The sequence below is a fragment of the Nematostella vectensis genome, chromosome 9 (assembly GCF_932526225.1).
Source record: "Nematostella vectensis chromosome 9, jaNemVect1.1, whole genome shotgun sequence".
Classification (NCBI taxonomy): Eukaryota; Metazoa; Cnidaria; class Anthozoa; order Actiniaria; family Edwardsiidae; genus Nematostella; species Nematostella vectensis.
Window position 1 is genome coordinate 13,633,251 of NC_064042.1, and position 15,307 is coordinate 13,648,557.

The 15,307-nt window shown below is 38.9% G+C and overlaps 2 protein-coding genes across 2 annotated transcripts; one reads left to right on the forward strand and one right to left on the reverse strand.

Annotated features, from left to right (window-relative positions):
* Positions 1-1,667: 1,667 nt before the first annotated feature.
* LOC5502306 (borealin) lies at positions 1,668-9,634 on the reverse strand. The gene is made up of 12 exons (XM_001623453.3): positions 9,398-9,634; positions 7,251-7,345; positions 7,084-7,117; positions 6,860-6,897; positions 6,032-6,090; positions 5,628-5,680; positions 5,472-5,550; positions 5,066-5,170; positions 4,541-4,588; positions 3,702-3,786; positions 3,094-3,183; positions 1,668-2,486 (listed from the first exon to the last, which is right to left on the reverse strand). The coding sequence occupies exons 1-12, from the start codon at positions 9,537-9,539 to the stop codon at positions 2,448-2,450; spliced, it is 867 nt and encodes a 288-aa protein (XP_001623503.2). The 5' UTR covers positions 9,540-9,634; the 3' UTR covers positions 1,668-2,447.
* Positions 9,635-9,855: 221 nt separating this feature from the next.
* On the forward strand, positions 9,856-14,481 carry LOC5502301 (transmembrane protein 147). Its single transcript, XM_001623457.3, has 7 exons — positions 9,856-10,013; positions 10,146-10,215; positions 10,507-10,572; positions 11,706-11,811; positions 13,092-13,207; positions 13,356-13,477; positions 13,887-14,481. The coding sequence occupies exons 1-7, from the start codon at positions 9,937-9,939 to the stop codon at positions 14,020-14,022; spliced, it is 693 nt and encodes a 230-aa protein (XP_001623507.1). The 5' UTR covers positions 9,856-9,936; the 3' UTR covers positions 14,023-14,481.
* Positions 14,482-15,307: the final 826 nt, after the last annotated feature.

Genomic DNA, 15,307 nt, shown 5'->3' on the forward strand with positions numbered 1-15,307 from the left:
GGGGAGGGCGTGAGTTTTTTGATAAAAATCTGACCACCCTAAAAAGAACAAAAAGGGATTTTTTTGCCTTTGCAGTATCTCCACGGGGCGTTTATTATCGGATTTGGCTACAAACAAAGTCTGACTTATGGATTAATGACATACCAGAGTGATCTAGCTTATGCTTCATAGTTTTGTCTACAAATAGCACGTCCTTGAGACCCGAAAGTGGACTTTCGGCCTGCACCCCCCACCCCCCCCCCCCCCCCCCCCCCCCCCCCCCCCCCCCCCCCCCCCCCCCCCCTGGGTACGGGCCTGTATTTACTAGTGTTTTCTCTCTTTACGTCAAATCAAGTTTATAAGTCAGTCAAACAATAGTTTTAAAAATTGTCTTTGAACCTCTTTTTATTTATTGTACAGCAACAACAAACAAAAAACGCATTTGTCATCAGAATTGCCTTGCCTACAGTGAAAAAGTTCGGTTTTCTTATTTATATAAAGATGCACAAAATTAAACAGACTTCCTCTTCGATGCAAGCAATGGGATTCTCACTAATCAAAGCCAGGAAAACCCGCAAGAGAATTAATGAAAACCAAGTGAAAGAAACTTGCAAAACCTGTAACGAGAAACGAGGCGAATTTAGTCACTTGAAACAAGTAAACAACCAATCACCCAATTCTTGACACCGTTATTATCAGATTATAGGCAGTGGCTATATGCCCGACAGTCGGGAAAGGTCTTCAATAGACTAAATGCCCGACAGTTTCCAATTTATAAAAAAGCCAGTAAATCGTCAGCCTAGTGAGTTCAAATTATCCTATATTTGTTTAGAAAGGGCAAGCGATTCTGAATTGAGTTTTGTTGTAGGAATTGGAAGTTTTTTCTCGTTTGTATACACATAAAAAAAATCGCATAAAAAAAAACTCAGTAGGTCCACAATTTCCTGGGTTATTTTAATGAATTTGAAAACTGTCTGGCATTTAGTCGGCCATGTAGGACCTTTCCCGACTGTCGGGCAAGCCACTGCGTTTATCATAATAATGATCTAGCGCTTTCTTTTTTGACCACGAAAAGAATCATACCGGAAAGAGACGCTTCGGGTAATTGACGCATGCCTCTATCATAGCGAGCGGCAAGGTTACTCCACATATTTACAAAGGGCAAACATCCCCTGCATATCGCGAGATATAAATGTCATTATTCGTGACTGCTTTCCTCGAGGTTAACAGAAAATAATGGCATTTCCAAAACAAAAACGGAGCAATTTGCGCACGTCTTAACAGGAATTCCCCGTTAGCGTCAATAGACTCGGCAAATCATAGCTGAGGTGGCGACCGTTGCGTCTTCTTAGCAAATACATCCCTAGACTTTTGGTAGATTCTGCGCCACGAGACAAACAAAATAACCCGAAAGCACGAACACAGTTTTTTGTTAGTCAAAATATCACAACGGATTTTTGATGTATATAATATTGGCAGATAACGCTACTGTTGATCAAACCTCGCCAACGCGAAAAGATTATAGCACTATGGCACTACGTAGCCATTAAGTTTTCTGAACTGCATCGGAAAGCACGGCTCCTTTAGGAAAAAACTTCAAACAGCTGTTATCTCAAACCATCTGCGAGTTTGATAATCAAATAAAGCATTTGTTCAACAGAAAAAAAGGACAAAACAACTATACAAAATCAATATTAAAAAGTACAAAATTATTCAACAAAAGAGTCAATATTTACAAGGGCGGATTCTATCTAAAAAGCTGGATTTACTATTATCAGGAAAGTTTCTGTTTTTATAAGACAACGCTCTAATCCAGACACTTTGCGTCATACGAATAGCACGTGAATCGCTAAGGGATCTTGTTTGAGCTACTAAAATAACTCCTTTCCTCTTGCAACCTGCATAGCGGATGCCCGCCTCTCTACCTAAATACACTCTTTTGAATAAGAATGTCTAATTCTCAGTCGAGGCGGTCGTTCTTATTTTTGGAGCAAGGCTTAAAACGTTCTTAGATTTAAGTGACCTTAAATCACACTTAAGTATTAAAAACAGAATGACACAAAAGATTAATAACAAAAGACGCTAGAATAAACACAATTTGAATCTTCATTTTAAGAGGCCATCAGTCAAACGAAAAAAAATTACTTTGCTGTTATTTTAGCCTTGCCATGTTCTTAGCATTTTCTTAGAATTTGGCGACACGCCAGGCTGAAGTTCTTATTAAAAAGATTTTTACAAAAGAAAGAGTGTATACGTACTCAAGCTGCAAATCTTAGAGTATAGGCGAGATTTAAAAAAAACTTTTTTACGCGTAAATAACAATCCCACAAGACAATCATTAGGAATAGTTAACGTGTTTCTATGTACTTTAAGCTGTATAAAGAAGATGTAGATTAAAAGCTCTGGGTTATGCTAGCCTAGTGTTACTTGAGGGAGTGTTTTTCCATGTTGCTATTTCATCAGTTCAATCAAGTATTGGGGACCTTAAGAAGACGGGATAGCTGCATCTAAATCAAAGACACATATTAGTTTGCTGATTGGGGATGCGACATGAGTTTTGCGGCTAGTTTAAAGCCCGTTGTCACCAGTTTACTTCCGGTCGATTACCTAACAATATCCGATGATTTTTAACGGAAAACGCGAAAAATATTTCAAAATATTGAAAGCAGTGTGTCTATTGGAAGTTGCTTTGAGGATGTGATTGATAATTTAGAGCGGATGGCCTGTTAAATATTTCGGATTCTAATAGATTATTTTGTCTTTTAACGGTTGAGGTTTCCGTCGGACCTCCGGAAGTAAACTGGTGAAAATGCGGCTTTAAGCCGTAAAAACAGCGTTAACACCGGCCAGGTATAACTGAGACCACTCCGCTCGGTTGACCACAAGACAAGGGAAATATTAGCGAGCTACATGGCAGCTTTTTCTAACATGGTGTTCAACAATGCTAGCATTGTTAAGCCTGTAATTTTGGCTGTTTTGGCAGGTAATGCAGGCGCTGTGTGTATAGGACTGGGAGGGTGAACTCGCCAATCTCATTGATGGGAAATGGCGGTTTCCTGTTTAATGTAAAAGCAAGGTACAGCAATAAAAGGTGCAAAATCTTCATATTCCCACCTGAAGCAACTCCAAATTCTTTCGTCCAACATCGTTTAGTGTGGGCAAGGAGCGAGGGCTCAACTCAGTTGCCGACGACAGCTGAAAAGTCTGCAACAACAACATACATAGAATGTCAGCAGCAGATCTTTGTGAGGGGTGGGACTTTGAGGTGGCTCAAATTCCATTAGCTAAGAAACATACAAGATAGTGGTCTGTCAAATGGGTGAAGTTGTCCCTCCCCCCTCCCCACACCCCCACACACACTGACCTAGTTTTCCAATAAGACCTCTCCCATCTCACGAGTACTCTGGTGTGTGTGGAAATTGCCTAAGGTACCTTTCCTTCCCAAATCGGGATCAAAACTTTCTCTGTCCCTGCACTGGAGTTATATTGTTAGCATGTGAGGGGGTGAGGTGTGGTGTGAATAAGAAGTATCTTTGATTACTGGGCTACAATTTTCACTGTCTTACTCTCCTCTGTAGCCCCAACAACCAGGGTTTAAGTGCCAGCTAACGTGGCCCAGAACAGCTGGGAAGAATACCACCCTTTCTTCACTCGTATTACTGTACTATTACTTGTGGGGGTAGGTTAGGTTTACTGTGGCAGATTGGTTAGAGTTTGTGTACCTTTCCTTCACCAATTGGAATAAAAGCTTCAACAGTCTCTGGGGCACTTCGATTAGCGAGAGGAGAACCACTCAAACTCATGATCCTGGTGGATAGAGAAACACATGATTGATTAACTCCAAGCACAGTAACAACACAGCATGGTTTTCATCCCAGAACAAATACTGTAGGACCAAATACACTTGAACAGTTGGTCTTCTATTCCGTTTACTTTCAGGAATTACTAATTCTGCTGTAGTTTACCCCCCCCCCCTCCCCCTTTGGGCTGCATTTTAAGCCATATGTAACAAAAAATACCCCCTTCCCCCCTTTGTCACTGAACCAACCCCCCCCCCCCCCCCAATGCCCATAGCCAGGGGGGGGGTTTGGTGGTTCGGACGAGCCCGCCCACCCGGCTTAAAGGTCCGCTCAGAGCAAACAAAAATATATAACGTTTGGCTGGAGATATACCGTGCACATTAATATGTCTCTAAAATCTTTTTATAATAATTATCTTTATTATTACCGCTATATGTTAAAAAGTACCCTATTAATAACATTTCAAATACAAGATTGATTACCTAATGTAATAAGTCGAGGGGAGGGGTATACCGGAAATTTGGTCCGCTGAAATGGAAAAACGAGCTACCCCGCTCAAAATCCTGGCTACGGGCATGTCCTCTTTAGCAAAAAGCTAAATCCGCCCCTGTTTTTCATGGTAAATGTTCCAAAAGAGATTATTTCTTATCTTTGCCATCAAACATTTTACATCCACAGTACCTACAATAAGCCTTCAGAGTTGATGTTTTGCTGGAGCTAATGGGCTAATTAAATGTTCTGTCTCTGAGTGAAGGACTTACCTCTCTCCAGCTTTTGCTTCACGGAGGAAGGCAGGAGTAATTGGCAACCTGAGGTTAGGTAAAATGTGGATGAATAAATAAATACTTGTTACAACACATCTCCCCCACCCTTAGACTAGGCTCTATTTCCAGCCGTTGCTAGGCCTTGTCAGCCTGTAATGCAAGATTACAAAATCTAGCTTTAAATCGAGTCACCCTTAGACAGGTGTTGCAAAAAAACCTATATTATCCTTTCTTCTCATATTTTCTTTGTGCCATGGTGTGTACCATATGCTGACCCACAGTATGTACATACAGTACTCTGCTTGACTTAAAGCCGCATTGTCACCAGTTTACTTCCGGAGGTCAGACGGAAACCTCAACCGTTAAAAGACAAAAGAATCTATTAGAATCCGAGATATTTAACAGGCCATCCGCTCTAAATTATCAAGCTAACCAAGAAGTCGGAAGTTATGCTTATGAGGCACCTTAACTTTCGTCTATAGGGAATGGTTATTATTATCATCAACTTGTATATTGACTCACCTGGGGTCAAATTTGGGTGTGACAAATGGCGTTTGGTAGTTCTGTGGAAGCCTACTTGCTGCAGGTGTAACAAACTGATTTTCTGTCTTTGTTTGGTTTCGCTTTCTGTGGACCCACACACAAATAAATCACCAGTCAGTTTGCTTAAATGCAGGATGAAAATAAACACATTGTTGAATTGGCACATTAATGGATGCCATCACCCTGTGATGATTTATGTATTTGCCTGTTTCCATCATGCCTACACAGACCACCTAGTCTTTCTACAGCTACAACTCAGTGGCTTTTATCCTTCCTAATATGCATGTGACTGGATTCCTCCTCTTTCTGTACAACAGAGATTTCAATCAATGACATTTGACCCTTAAATACTGCACCTATCTAAGAATATAAAGGGATTTCTTACGCTGTTCTTGGGGCCCGTTTGGCTGCAGTGCCAGTACGTTTAGCAGTGCTCCGTGTTGTCCTTCCTGTGGTGACTGGAGCTGAAAGGAAAACAGATTACTAGGACTTGTGTTCTATTCAATATGCAGTTCCACTTGAAATTAATACAACATGTTACCTGGTGTTGCAAAATCTGCATTTCCATGAGCTTCAGTCAATGGGGGTCTCTCACTAAAGTCAAAAAACAAATTATTCATGCACTGTTTTGTGAAATGCCCAGGGTTTTTATTAAGCACTGGCGGCCGGCAGAAGCGCCAGCTATATAGCTTCCACCCCCTACTTATCAATCTCCACCACCTACTCTGAAAGTTAATAAACGCCCTGAATGCCCATCCTAACAAATCATTCATACAATGTTACTGTTAAGGCCAGGTAGGTGTACACAGTTAGGTGCACAGGGCACAGGGCACACCTTCTTGGTGGCCAAAGAGTGGGTCGAGCCTGTAGGCTCAACCTAGTGCCTGAAAAGTTGGTACCAGGTTATTAGGATCCTACTTCAGTTATTATAGTGAGTTACTATACCTTGTTTGAGGGGCATTTTTAAAGACAGCATTGGCGAGCTCTGTTAAATTATTTGATGCCTATAAGAACAACAAAGCTATGCTAAGTACTGTATATTGCCCACATTTCTCTATTACAATACAAATTGTTATTCCACTCTTGAACATAATGATTGCTGTTTGCTGGAATGTGGCAAATAACGTTAACCATGGGAATGCAGGTTTTGCAAGAAACAAAGGTTTGCATCACAGACATAACCTTAAAATATTGTTTGGGGCCTACAGCCCCACAGCATTTGGGATGACCTTTAGATACCAGTGAGTAGGGGCACCCTACCAATGCCTTAAGCCTCAGGGATTTCATAAGGTCCTGTGGCCATCAGAAACGCCAGCTAATTTCTACAAAGCGCCGGCTATTGTTCGTGGTAGATTGACATCCACAAACTAACCAAAATCACGTTAGAATGTCAAGACGAAGGGACCAGTGTATTGAGAATCGCTTAGAACCTAGCGATCAAGAATCTACAGGCTGAAATTTAGTATTTTAAGCACCCTTTTTATAGAAACCTTATCAGCCTGTGGGGAAGATTTCTTTTTTTATATCACTCAGCTCTGATTGTTAACAACAAGAGGGAAAATATGCTTTTCATGAATTTCGGGTGCATTGTGTTATTGTTATAGTGACTGTTATTGTTTGGTGTATAATGAAAAAATAAAAACAAATTAAGAACTTAAACAGAATGACTTGTCAAATGGCCTGATATAAAAAAAAATCCTAGCTTCTTATACTGTACAAGGGTCTTTACTGTAGCCCACAGTCTCAATATCTCAATATCCATAGTTCACCAACCTCTTTCATTGCTGCATTATTCACTTCCCCTCCCTGGGCTGAAAATGAAAAGTAAAAAAAAAATGAGGTAAACCAGATAGGACAGTAAGGTACTGTACATACACAACTTCAGCTTGTACACCACAAATGATGTGATTGAATGAATTTCTGACATTCTAAAATAAAGTTGATTTGTCTCTCATTACTCTATGTGAATATGAAATTGCGGGTCACATTAAACTGACCTAAAAAGTCACATAGTTTCATTTTCCTGGTGTCCTGCAAAATGAAAAAAGCTTAAGATATAAATATGTTAAGGCAAAGTTAATATTTAAAAGCAATTTCATTGTGCATAAAACCAACTGTTTTACTTTGCAAATGGGACCCATAAATCATTTAGTCAATTTCTTACATTAGAGTATTTCATAATCTCTTGTCTGTATATGGCACGGATTTTGCTGATCATTGTATTTCCATGTATGCGCATCCTCTTCATTATTTCTTCCGCTGAAAATTATAAACCATAGATAGATCAATGTTATAATACTGTAAGGCTTAGTTCAAATGTTGTATTATCCATGAGCGTATTCAATGCAAATGCATTCAAGTGACAATGAAACAATCAACTTGATTCATTTACATGCATTTTCATTGAATACGGCTCATGGATAATACCCGGCCCTACAAATCGATAATTCCAATAATCAATAGTAATCAATAAAAATAAACATAAATCAATCGATTAATATTGGAAATCAATAGAAATCGATAACGTGAAACTGTGTGAGTATCCATTATTATAGACTATTTTATTGAAAAATATTGAAATTAACGATTATTATTGATTATATTGATAAATATTGAATTTCTTCCATTACGTCGAAATGTATCATCCTTACTGTCTAAGACTTTGTATCGCAACCCGCGTTTTCAAAACATGATTTGTTTTGGTTTTCTGTTCCGTCAGTTAAACCATTCTGAGCCAATCAGTCTCGCTTTGTGCACTTCCCTGGCTATCCTATGGACGAAAACCAGACAGTGTTGCAACAGAAAGCCAGGCAACTGCACTAGGCAACGGATGGCAAGAATCTGATTGGCTTAGAATAATTTGACTGGCGGAAAAGAAAATCCTAAGAGAAAAAAAACAAATTAATGTTTTAAAAATGTGGTGTCGCGTTACAACAGATTCGACAGTAACTGACATGATAAATGACTGTTTGACTGTTTTTTTCAAAAAATAAAATCAGATAGACAAGGTAAGATAAACAAAGCGAGTCTTTATGTTGCTTCAAAAGGGCTCAATTTTACCATTTGCAAACCACATTCAAGATAATACAAGATATTGAGCCACCCTTCTTCCGTGCAAAACCTAATTGTTAAGTATTTAATTATACTGGCACATGAGAAGCTCGATGTCTTTATCACTTACATGCGGCACTGCAAAAGTTTGACACTGTTTCAAATGTTGAGACCTTGTTGTGCCGCATTTGTTTTGGTTTTTGCAATGCAACAGTAACTTTATGAACCATTGGAAGGACACAATTGGTACGGCATCTGAATTAACATTGTGTCGACCTAAATGAATTAGGGACCTTGAGCAACGACGACGAGCAACGACGACAGCAAAGTGGATGACAGGACAGCAGACAACAATGGAATTTAATTAAGAAATCAATAGCAGCATGTGGAAACGAATTCTGTTTGATACATTTCAGCCGTTTTCCATAAAACCAGGACGTGAGAATTTTAAGTTTCACCTTCAGTTGAGGAAGTGGACTTTGGATTGTAAACTCCACTCCACTAACTATGTTCGCTACTATAGAAAAATGTCCTTAGTTAATTTTTATCTGTCTCTGACTATATTGTTTTGCTTATTCCATTGCAATCAAATTTTTATTGATCGCTACATGCGAAAACATCTTGGGCTGTGAGTATCCATTATTATCGATTTCCAATACCAATCAATAATAATCAACTGATTAATATCGATTAATATTGATTAATGCGATTAGTTTCCGCTGATCGATTTTTATTGATAGGTAGGGCCGGGGATAATACTACGTTTGAACTTAGCATAACTTACTATATAAAATTCTACAAATGATGAGATATGTCAAACAAAGCTTTGATTCTTTTCTTGAAATCATCGAGGAAGAAAGAGCAGACCGTGAAAATCAATATCAAGCATTCTCTCTATAATCAATCAGTTTTTCCCATTTATACAGTATTGTCTGTGAATGCGAATAACATTGTTTCCATAGAGCCGTTCAACATTAAACTCATCAGTAACTTTGGCTAGCAAAATAAGGACATCAAGAAGTGTATTAGGGTAGCAAATAGAGCCCCGAATATTTGCTGTTCTTCGCTGACGGGAGGACTCTGTGTTTAGCAAGCGATAGCTGGTCATGAAAGGTGAAATATGAACGCAATAAACATCGCCATGTGAAAGATGTAGATTTCCCTTAGATGAAAAAAAAGTATAATTAAATTTAGTCTACTGAGGTCGAATACACGTCTGTGACATCTTCTATGTGCTCTGAAGTAAAAAGCATTTCTTACCATGGATATCGAAGTCGTTGAGGTAGTCATCCAGTTTATGTCGCCTGTCTTCGAGCTGCATCGACGAATCGATACTGCCATCAGGAAGAACTGGACGCTTCCTTTTACTAACTTGTTGTCTATTCTTCTTTCTTGGAGGCATTTTGTGCTAAATATAACATAAATTTTGTATTAAAGCAGCCCTCGCTTCGTTCGTTCGTTGGAAACAAAATGTGTTTTGAAATCGCCGCGCTGAGCCCGCGGTACAAGAAGGTTCCTATGGACTTGAACACCTCCAATTCTGCGTCCCTGTCAAACAATTTCTCCAGAAGAAGAAATATTTTAACTTAATAGCGTATAAAGGTTTTTGCCGTAAATACGTACTATTAAAACTGTTGCATGAATATTGCTATGACAAAAAAATTTAAACATCAAATAATCTTCAAGGGACATCTGCCTACGCCTCAGAGACCCCAGATTTTGGTGAGCGTGACACCCTCCATAGGCGCTTCTTCCTTCAGTCAGTCTCTAATTCTGATCAAGACTTTACGCTGAAAAAAATGACTCTTTTCCACTTTGGAAACTGTTTAGCTTTAGCCTATTTTCCATATTTTATAGTCTACAAATGTTCTGGATTGTAAGTATTGAAAGTATGGTGTTTTAATGGTTATTTTGCGAGTGAATTCGATTCGTAAATGAGCTGATTTCCACTGAGAAACAGATGTTACTTCTGAATTGAAACAGAAGAAATGCTTGTGTTTTGTTGTAGATCTGAATACAGCCCGTTCTGGCGATGTGTAAAAGCAGGAGGAGCCTACATAGTAACACAGCTGTGCAAGGTATCGCCATGCGAATTGTAAAACTAGTGTCCAATAAGTACGTTTCCTAGTTGTTTGAATCAAACAAACTTTGATGCATAAATGTTGCTTTTATCCACCATTTATCCTTCAGTCTTTTACATGTCACAAAAAATATTCAATTTTCTGATTTATTTGATAAGTGGCTATGGTATCGGTGGGCAGATAACATTAACGGCTAACTCACACTTTTTTTTTCGTTTAAACCACTTATTTAAGTCCCACCAGCACGCTGACTCTACCTTCTTGTCTTAACCGTCTATTTTCTTGTAGATGTTAGTACTTGCTACATTTTTCCCAACATCTGATATCCTTCCAGGAAGTATAGACTACATAGGGGTGAGTATGTATATATTATTATATGATATAGATATGTGATACTACATTAGTGATATCAAAAAATAAATTTTCACATGCTCAGTGCGTTAGTGTCTATACGTCTTGAATGATCAGCTAAATTATGCTTATGTTCCGCTTATGCTTACGCCGATCCGTTTTTCACGCGACATAAGCGTAGCATAGACATAAGATTTTCAAAACCTCCCATTCTTCTTGCACTTATGCTTGCACTTACGTCGAGCCAGTTCTTACGTGACATAAGACAGTTATGCTTCCATCTTCCAGTTATGCTTACGCTTACATCGCTCGTAAGAACCAGCCTTTGCATCATATGCTTATGGATATCAATTTTATATTTTATATGCTCCAAAAATGATAGGCTCCTGCCCCTGTGAACCCCAGCAATAGTTTCTCAACAAAGCAAACTTAAATTTCATTCTGTTGGTATATTTTTCTGTCTTATTTTGGTGTTGCCTTTTATGTTTGAGGAAGATAGTGAGATTTTTTGCCATCTTTGCACTATTCCTTGTACCTTTGGTATTATGTGGCTACTGTAGCACTAAATTATGAACTGACAATATTGAAATTATTGAAATGATGAAAATTGAGGGTACTTGCTATGGATACCATGTTTACCTCCCTATTCCTATGGTGGAGACCACAATTACTAGTCAATTTTACTTAACAGACACCCATGTTTATAAACCCATTTTGCTTGTGTTCTCTACTGTAGAACTGATCCTTGATGTTTTGGTTTGACTGGAAACAGCTGAAATCTATAAACTGGAGTTTTATTGACTGCTCATGAGTTCTTTAATCAATTCAATAGGCAACTGGCACTAACTGGTCACATTTCTTGAGTTGCAAATTCACAAAGAGAATAAATAAAAATTAAATGCAAATAGTGAGACAGAAGCTTTCTGGGTTAATCACAAGTGCCAAATAAGTTGCTTTTTGTTATTATTTTTCCACTAAAAGCTATTGGGGGCCAGTTTGCCTCCCAGGAAGTAATGTGATCTGTTAGTGCAGGTCGCCTTTTGCAGATGTTGTCCCCATTTCTGTCATTGCTATATGACAGCAAGACGACACCTTGCTATTGGGATACTAGGTGAGCTTTTTGTGTTGTGCTGTAGGAATTCCTGAGGTCTACTGTAGACTTTGCTGATCTTGTTGGCCTGTACCTGGTCATGACAAAGATTGCTGGTAAAGGAGAGCTCAAAGTTTTAGTAGCTGGTCTGGGTGAGTTTGACCTTACTACCCTACATTAAGGATACATACTTCTTGGTAAGGACACGTTGTTATAAGAACAGCTAGTCTGCATGAGTTAGATTTTAGTACTTGACTATAAGATTACTTCAAAGGACACCTGTTTTTGGAGGATAGTTTTCAATGTCAGAAATAAAAAACCTTGTATGAGACATGAACTCATTTTGTGACAACACATTTATTCCAAAGACATACTCAAGATGTTTTCAAAACACTCACTCTTTAGGTAACTTTCTCAATATTTTAATCATTGTAAAATACACAAAATTAAAGTATACATCAATCTCGTTCCCAGAGCCCACGTAATTTTGTGCCAATGGCAAGGTACAAGGCTCTGGGATAATCAATTTTTTCACCAGCCGAATCTGTTGGTTCCGGTTTTACTGCCCATGTCCAAACAAAATAGCGACCAGAGAGAACAAGAGTTGATCTCTTTTACTGATCGATCTAATTCGCGCTTAACAAATAAGTCAAAGATTTTACGCTGAAAGAAATTCATTCAATCCCAGATTTTGAAGTCAGTCATCGTTTATAGAAGGGATGGTTTTGGTATATATGTTGCTAACCTGTAGTGGTAAAGCATTCCTAGTTCACGAAGTGCTTGGGTTTGGCTACGATTTGTTTGTGTCTCAGCGAGAGCACAAATCCAGCTCAATTATTTTACTGATCTCGCCATTAAATGCCTCAATGAAGGACGATTGAAAAATTTCGCTCACGCATTATTTCTGTGCCCAGGCATGCAAGGATTCCATCGCTTCACGATGTAAATATTACTTTTGCCCGCCTCGAAGTAGTCGTTAACGGCAATTATATTGCCTTCACATTGTCTCTTGTAGAAGAGCCAAAGCATGCCGCAAAACTCTATCAAAGAGTTATTCCGCCGAGAACATGACCGGCATATATATTAAGACTTCGCATGCTTCTACATTTCTTGTTATTTCCCATAGGCTTTCCAAAAGGCCTCCCTCTATGTCGTGAGACCCAAAAAGCTACAATTGATTATTTTAAGGTGCTAAAAGTTTGTAGCAGCAATAAGAAAATTTGGTTTTAAATGTGTTCCCTGGTTTGTGGGAGTTTTCTCTGTAATTTTATTTAAGACAGAATCTGTGACAAACGTCGTAAAAGCTTTTCCATTGTACTATTCACTTCCGTTCTACTGATTTCAATTGTACAAATTGCAATATGGCAATTCATGTCTATGAATAATGAGATAATAATTTAGGACTAAAATGCGTATTGCCTTGTTTTTCCAGGCTGGTCAACGGCAGAGCTGATCATGACAAGGCTCCTCCCCCTTTGGGTCGGCGCCAGGGGTGTAGAGTTTGACTGGAAGTACATGCAAATGAGCTTTGATGCAAATATCAGCTTGGTATGGCAGGATAGAGAACAAATGTTTTTGGTGTTTGTTTGGTATTGGAGTGGTATTTATTGAATTTCCACCTGCACTTACTCAGGTTGAGTATCTGCAGTTTGGGTATTTGCACTTCATGAATGTTGTATGGCGTTTCTTTGCCTAGATCCACCACATCGCTATCGCCGCCTTGGTCTGGCTGTGGAGCAGGCATGACTTGCACCGGTCGTTCCTGCCTGTTGTCATGGTTTTCCTAGCTCTTGGCTGCTATAAACCGCTCATTGTTGAGTAAGTTATTGGTTGTGTATGCATCTGATTACTGATTATCTTCATGCCCTGTTGTGTATGTATGTTGGTGGGAAAGAAGTGCATATGAATGGTCATCGACCCCTTCTCCATCTAGCACCCAAACAAGTTGCAGGAGAAGGAAAAAGATGGCAGATGGGCATGAAGAAACTTTGACTCTTCAACGCCAGGCTTTTGTGCTCCAACTCCAGAGACACCCGTTTATCTTAAAAAAAAGAAATGCATTCCTTAAAAGGGATTGAGGTTTTTGCGGGGAAGGGAAGAGAAGGCTAGGATAAGTCATGATAAGAGAAATGAGGAGACCAAGCATTTGCCCCCAATCCATAAGAAAATTTATTGAGCCTTGGCAAGCTGATGATAAGTGCATAAGCATAACTTTTTATCATTGCAGAGTCATTAGCCACACCCTTGGGGTCACATCCTGGTCACTTTTGCTGCTTAAGTTCTCCTTCTCGGCTTGTGTTGGCTTTGTTGCCCTGCAACTCTACCTTGCCCTCACTACCGAGGCTGTCAATCATCGACAATGATGCTCTACCTTTTCTACTAGAGCTCTGGAGCTTTTGACCAAGTGATGCAAAACACTTTCTTCTGAGGCTATTGACCAAAGAAAGCTTTTTAGCCTGTAAACCAAAGGCAGTGGTGATACAACACTTTCTTCTGTAAATGAGGCTATAAATCAAAGGCAGACGCCATTTGAATGCTAAAGAAAACCTCATGTTTATCTGAAAGTAGCCTGTAGAGTTTAATTACATAAACAGAAATTTCATGTAAATTGTTTGCCCCTTGACATAAAAAACCACCAATGTTCTATGTAAAGTTGTTGTCTTATCTCTCCATGTAGATTTTGTTAAGAGATATTTGTGTACTCCACTTTTGCCTAATATTATTTTGGTTTTATTAAATGTCATTAAGATATATTTGCTTAACTCTAACAAAATAGTTGATGTAGAAGAATGAAGCAAATAAAACAGTATTTATTAGTCCTAGTCTTGCCTAGTCTCCTAAGCTCGTTTTCACTGTTACATTAATTTGTACTGAATAAATGGTTTATTATACAAAATTAAGCATTGATGGTTTGGGATAACGTAAGGTCGCAATTTTTGTTCTTCAGCATGAGAGGGTCCGTAGGAAATGACCAAATGAACTTATTTACATTCTTGGATAAAGCAGAAAGTGTTGCTTGAAGGATCCTGAAGGACTTAATGGGCATTTGTTGCCAAGTCGCAAATCTCAGTGCACAGGAGTATGATGTTATCTGTCCGTAATCTTTTTTAAAAAGCTATCAAATATAACAGTGATCTGCATTTCCCCTGGGAAGAACTGGTCAATCTATATTTAGTCTGTTTCGAAAACGTTCTCTGATTGGCTACTGAGCTACTATTCTGAAACAATGGGGAAGCGAAATCTCGCTCGTTCCAGCAGAGGTTGATGTGAAGCAAAGTAAATGAGTGACACAGAAAGCTCTGCAGGGAGGTTATTAGAACCTCTAACCCTTGGATTTTTTTAAAGGCTTTAGACCAGTACCCCATGGAATTTAATTGTTTGCCCACATATAATTACAAATATTTACATTTATTAATAAAGCTGAAAAAAATTTGGGTGGCAAGGAGTCCCCTAGAAACCATCAGGCTTTTGTGTGTAGGGGGGCTCCTCCATTTTACATTTATTAGAAAAAAAAAATAAGCTAATGTCACTGTAATTTTAGACGAGCATGTAATTGATAATTGAATTGCCTAGGCTTTGCCGCCTATCCCTGAAATACCCTCACCATTAGACCTTGCATCCCTTGGGGTTATTTTTCAAATCCCATCA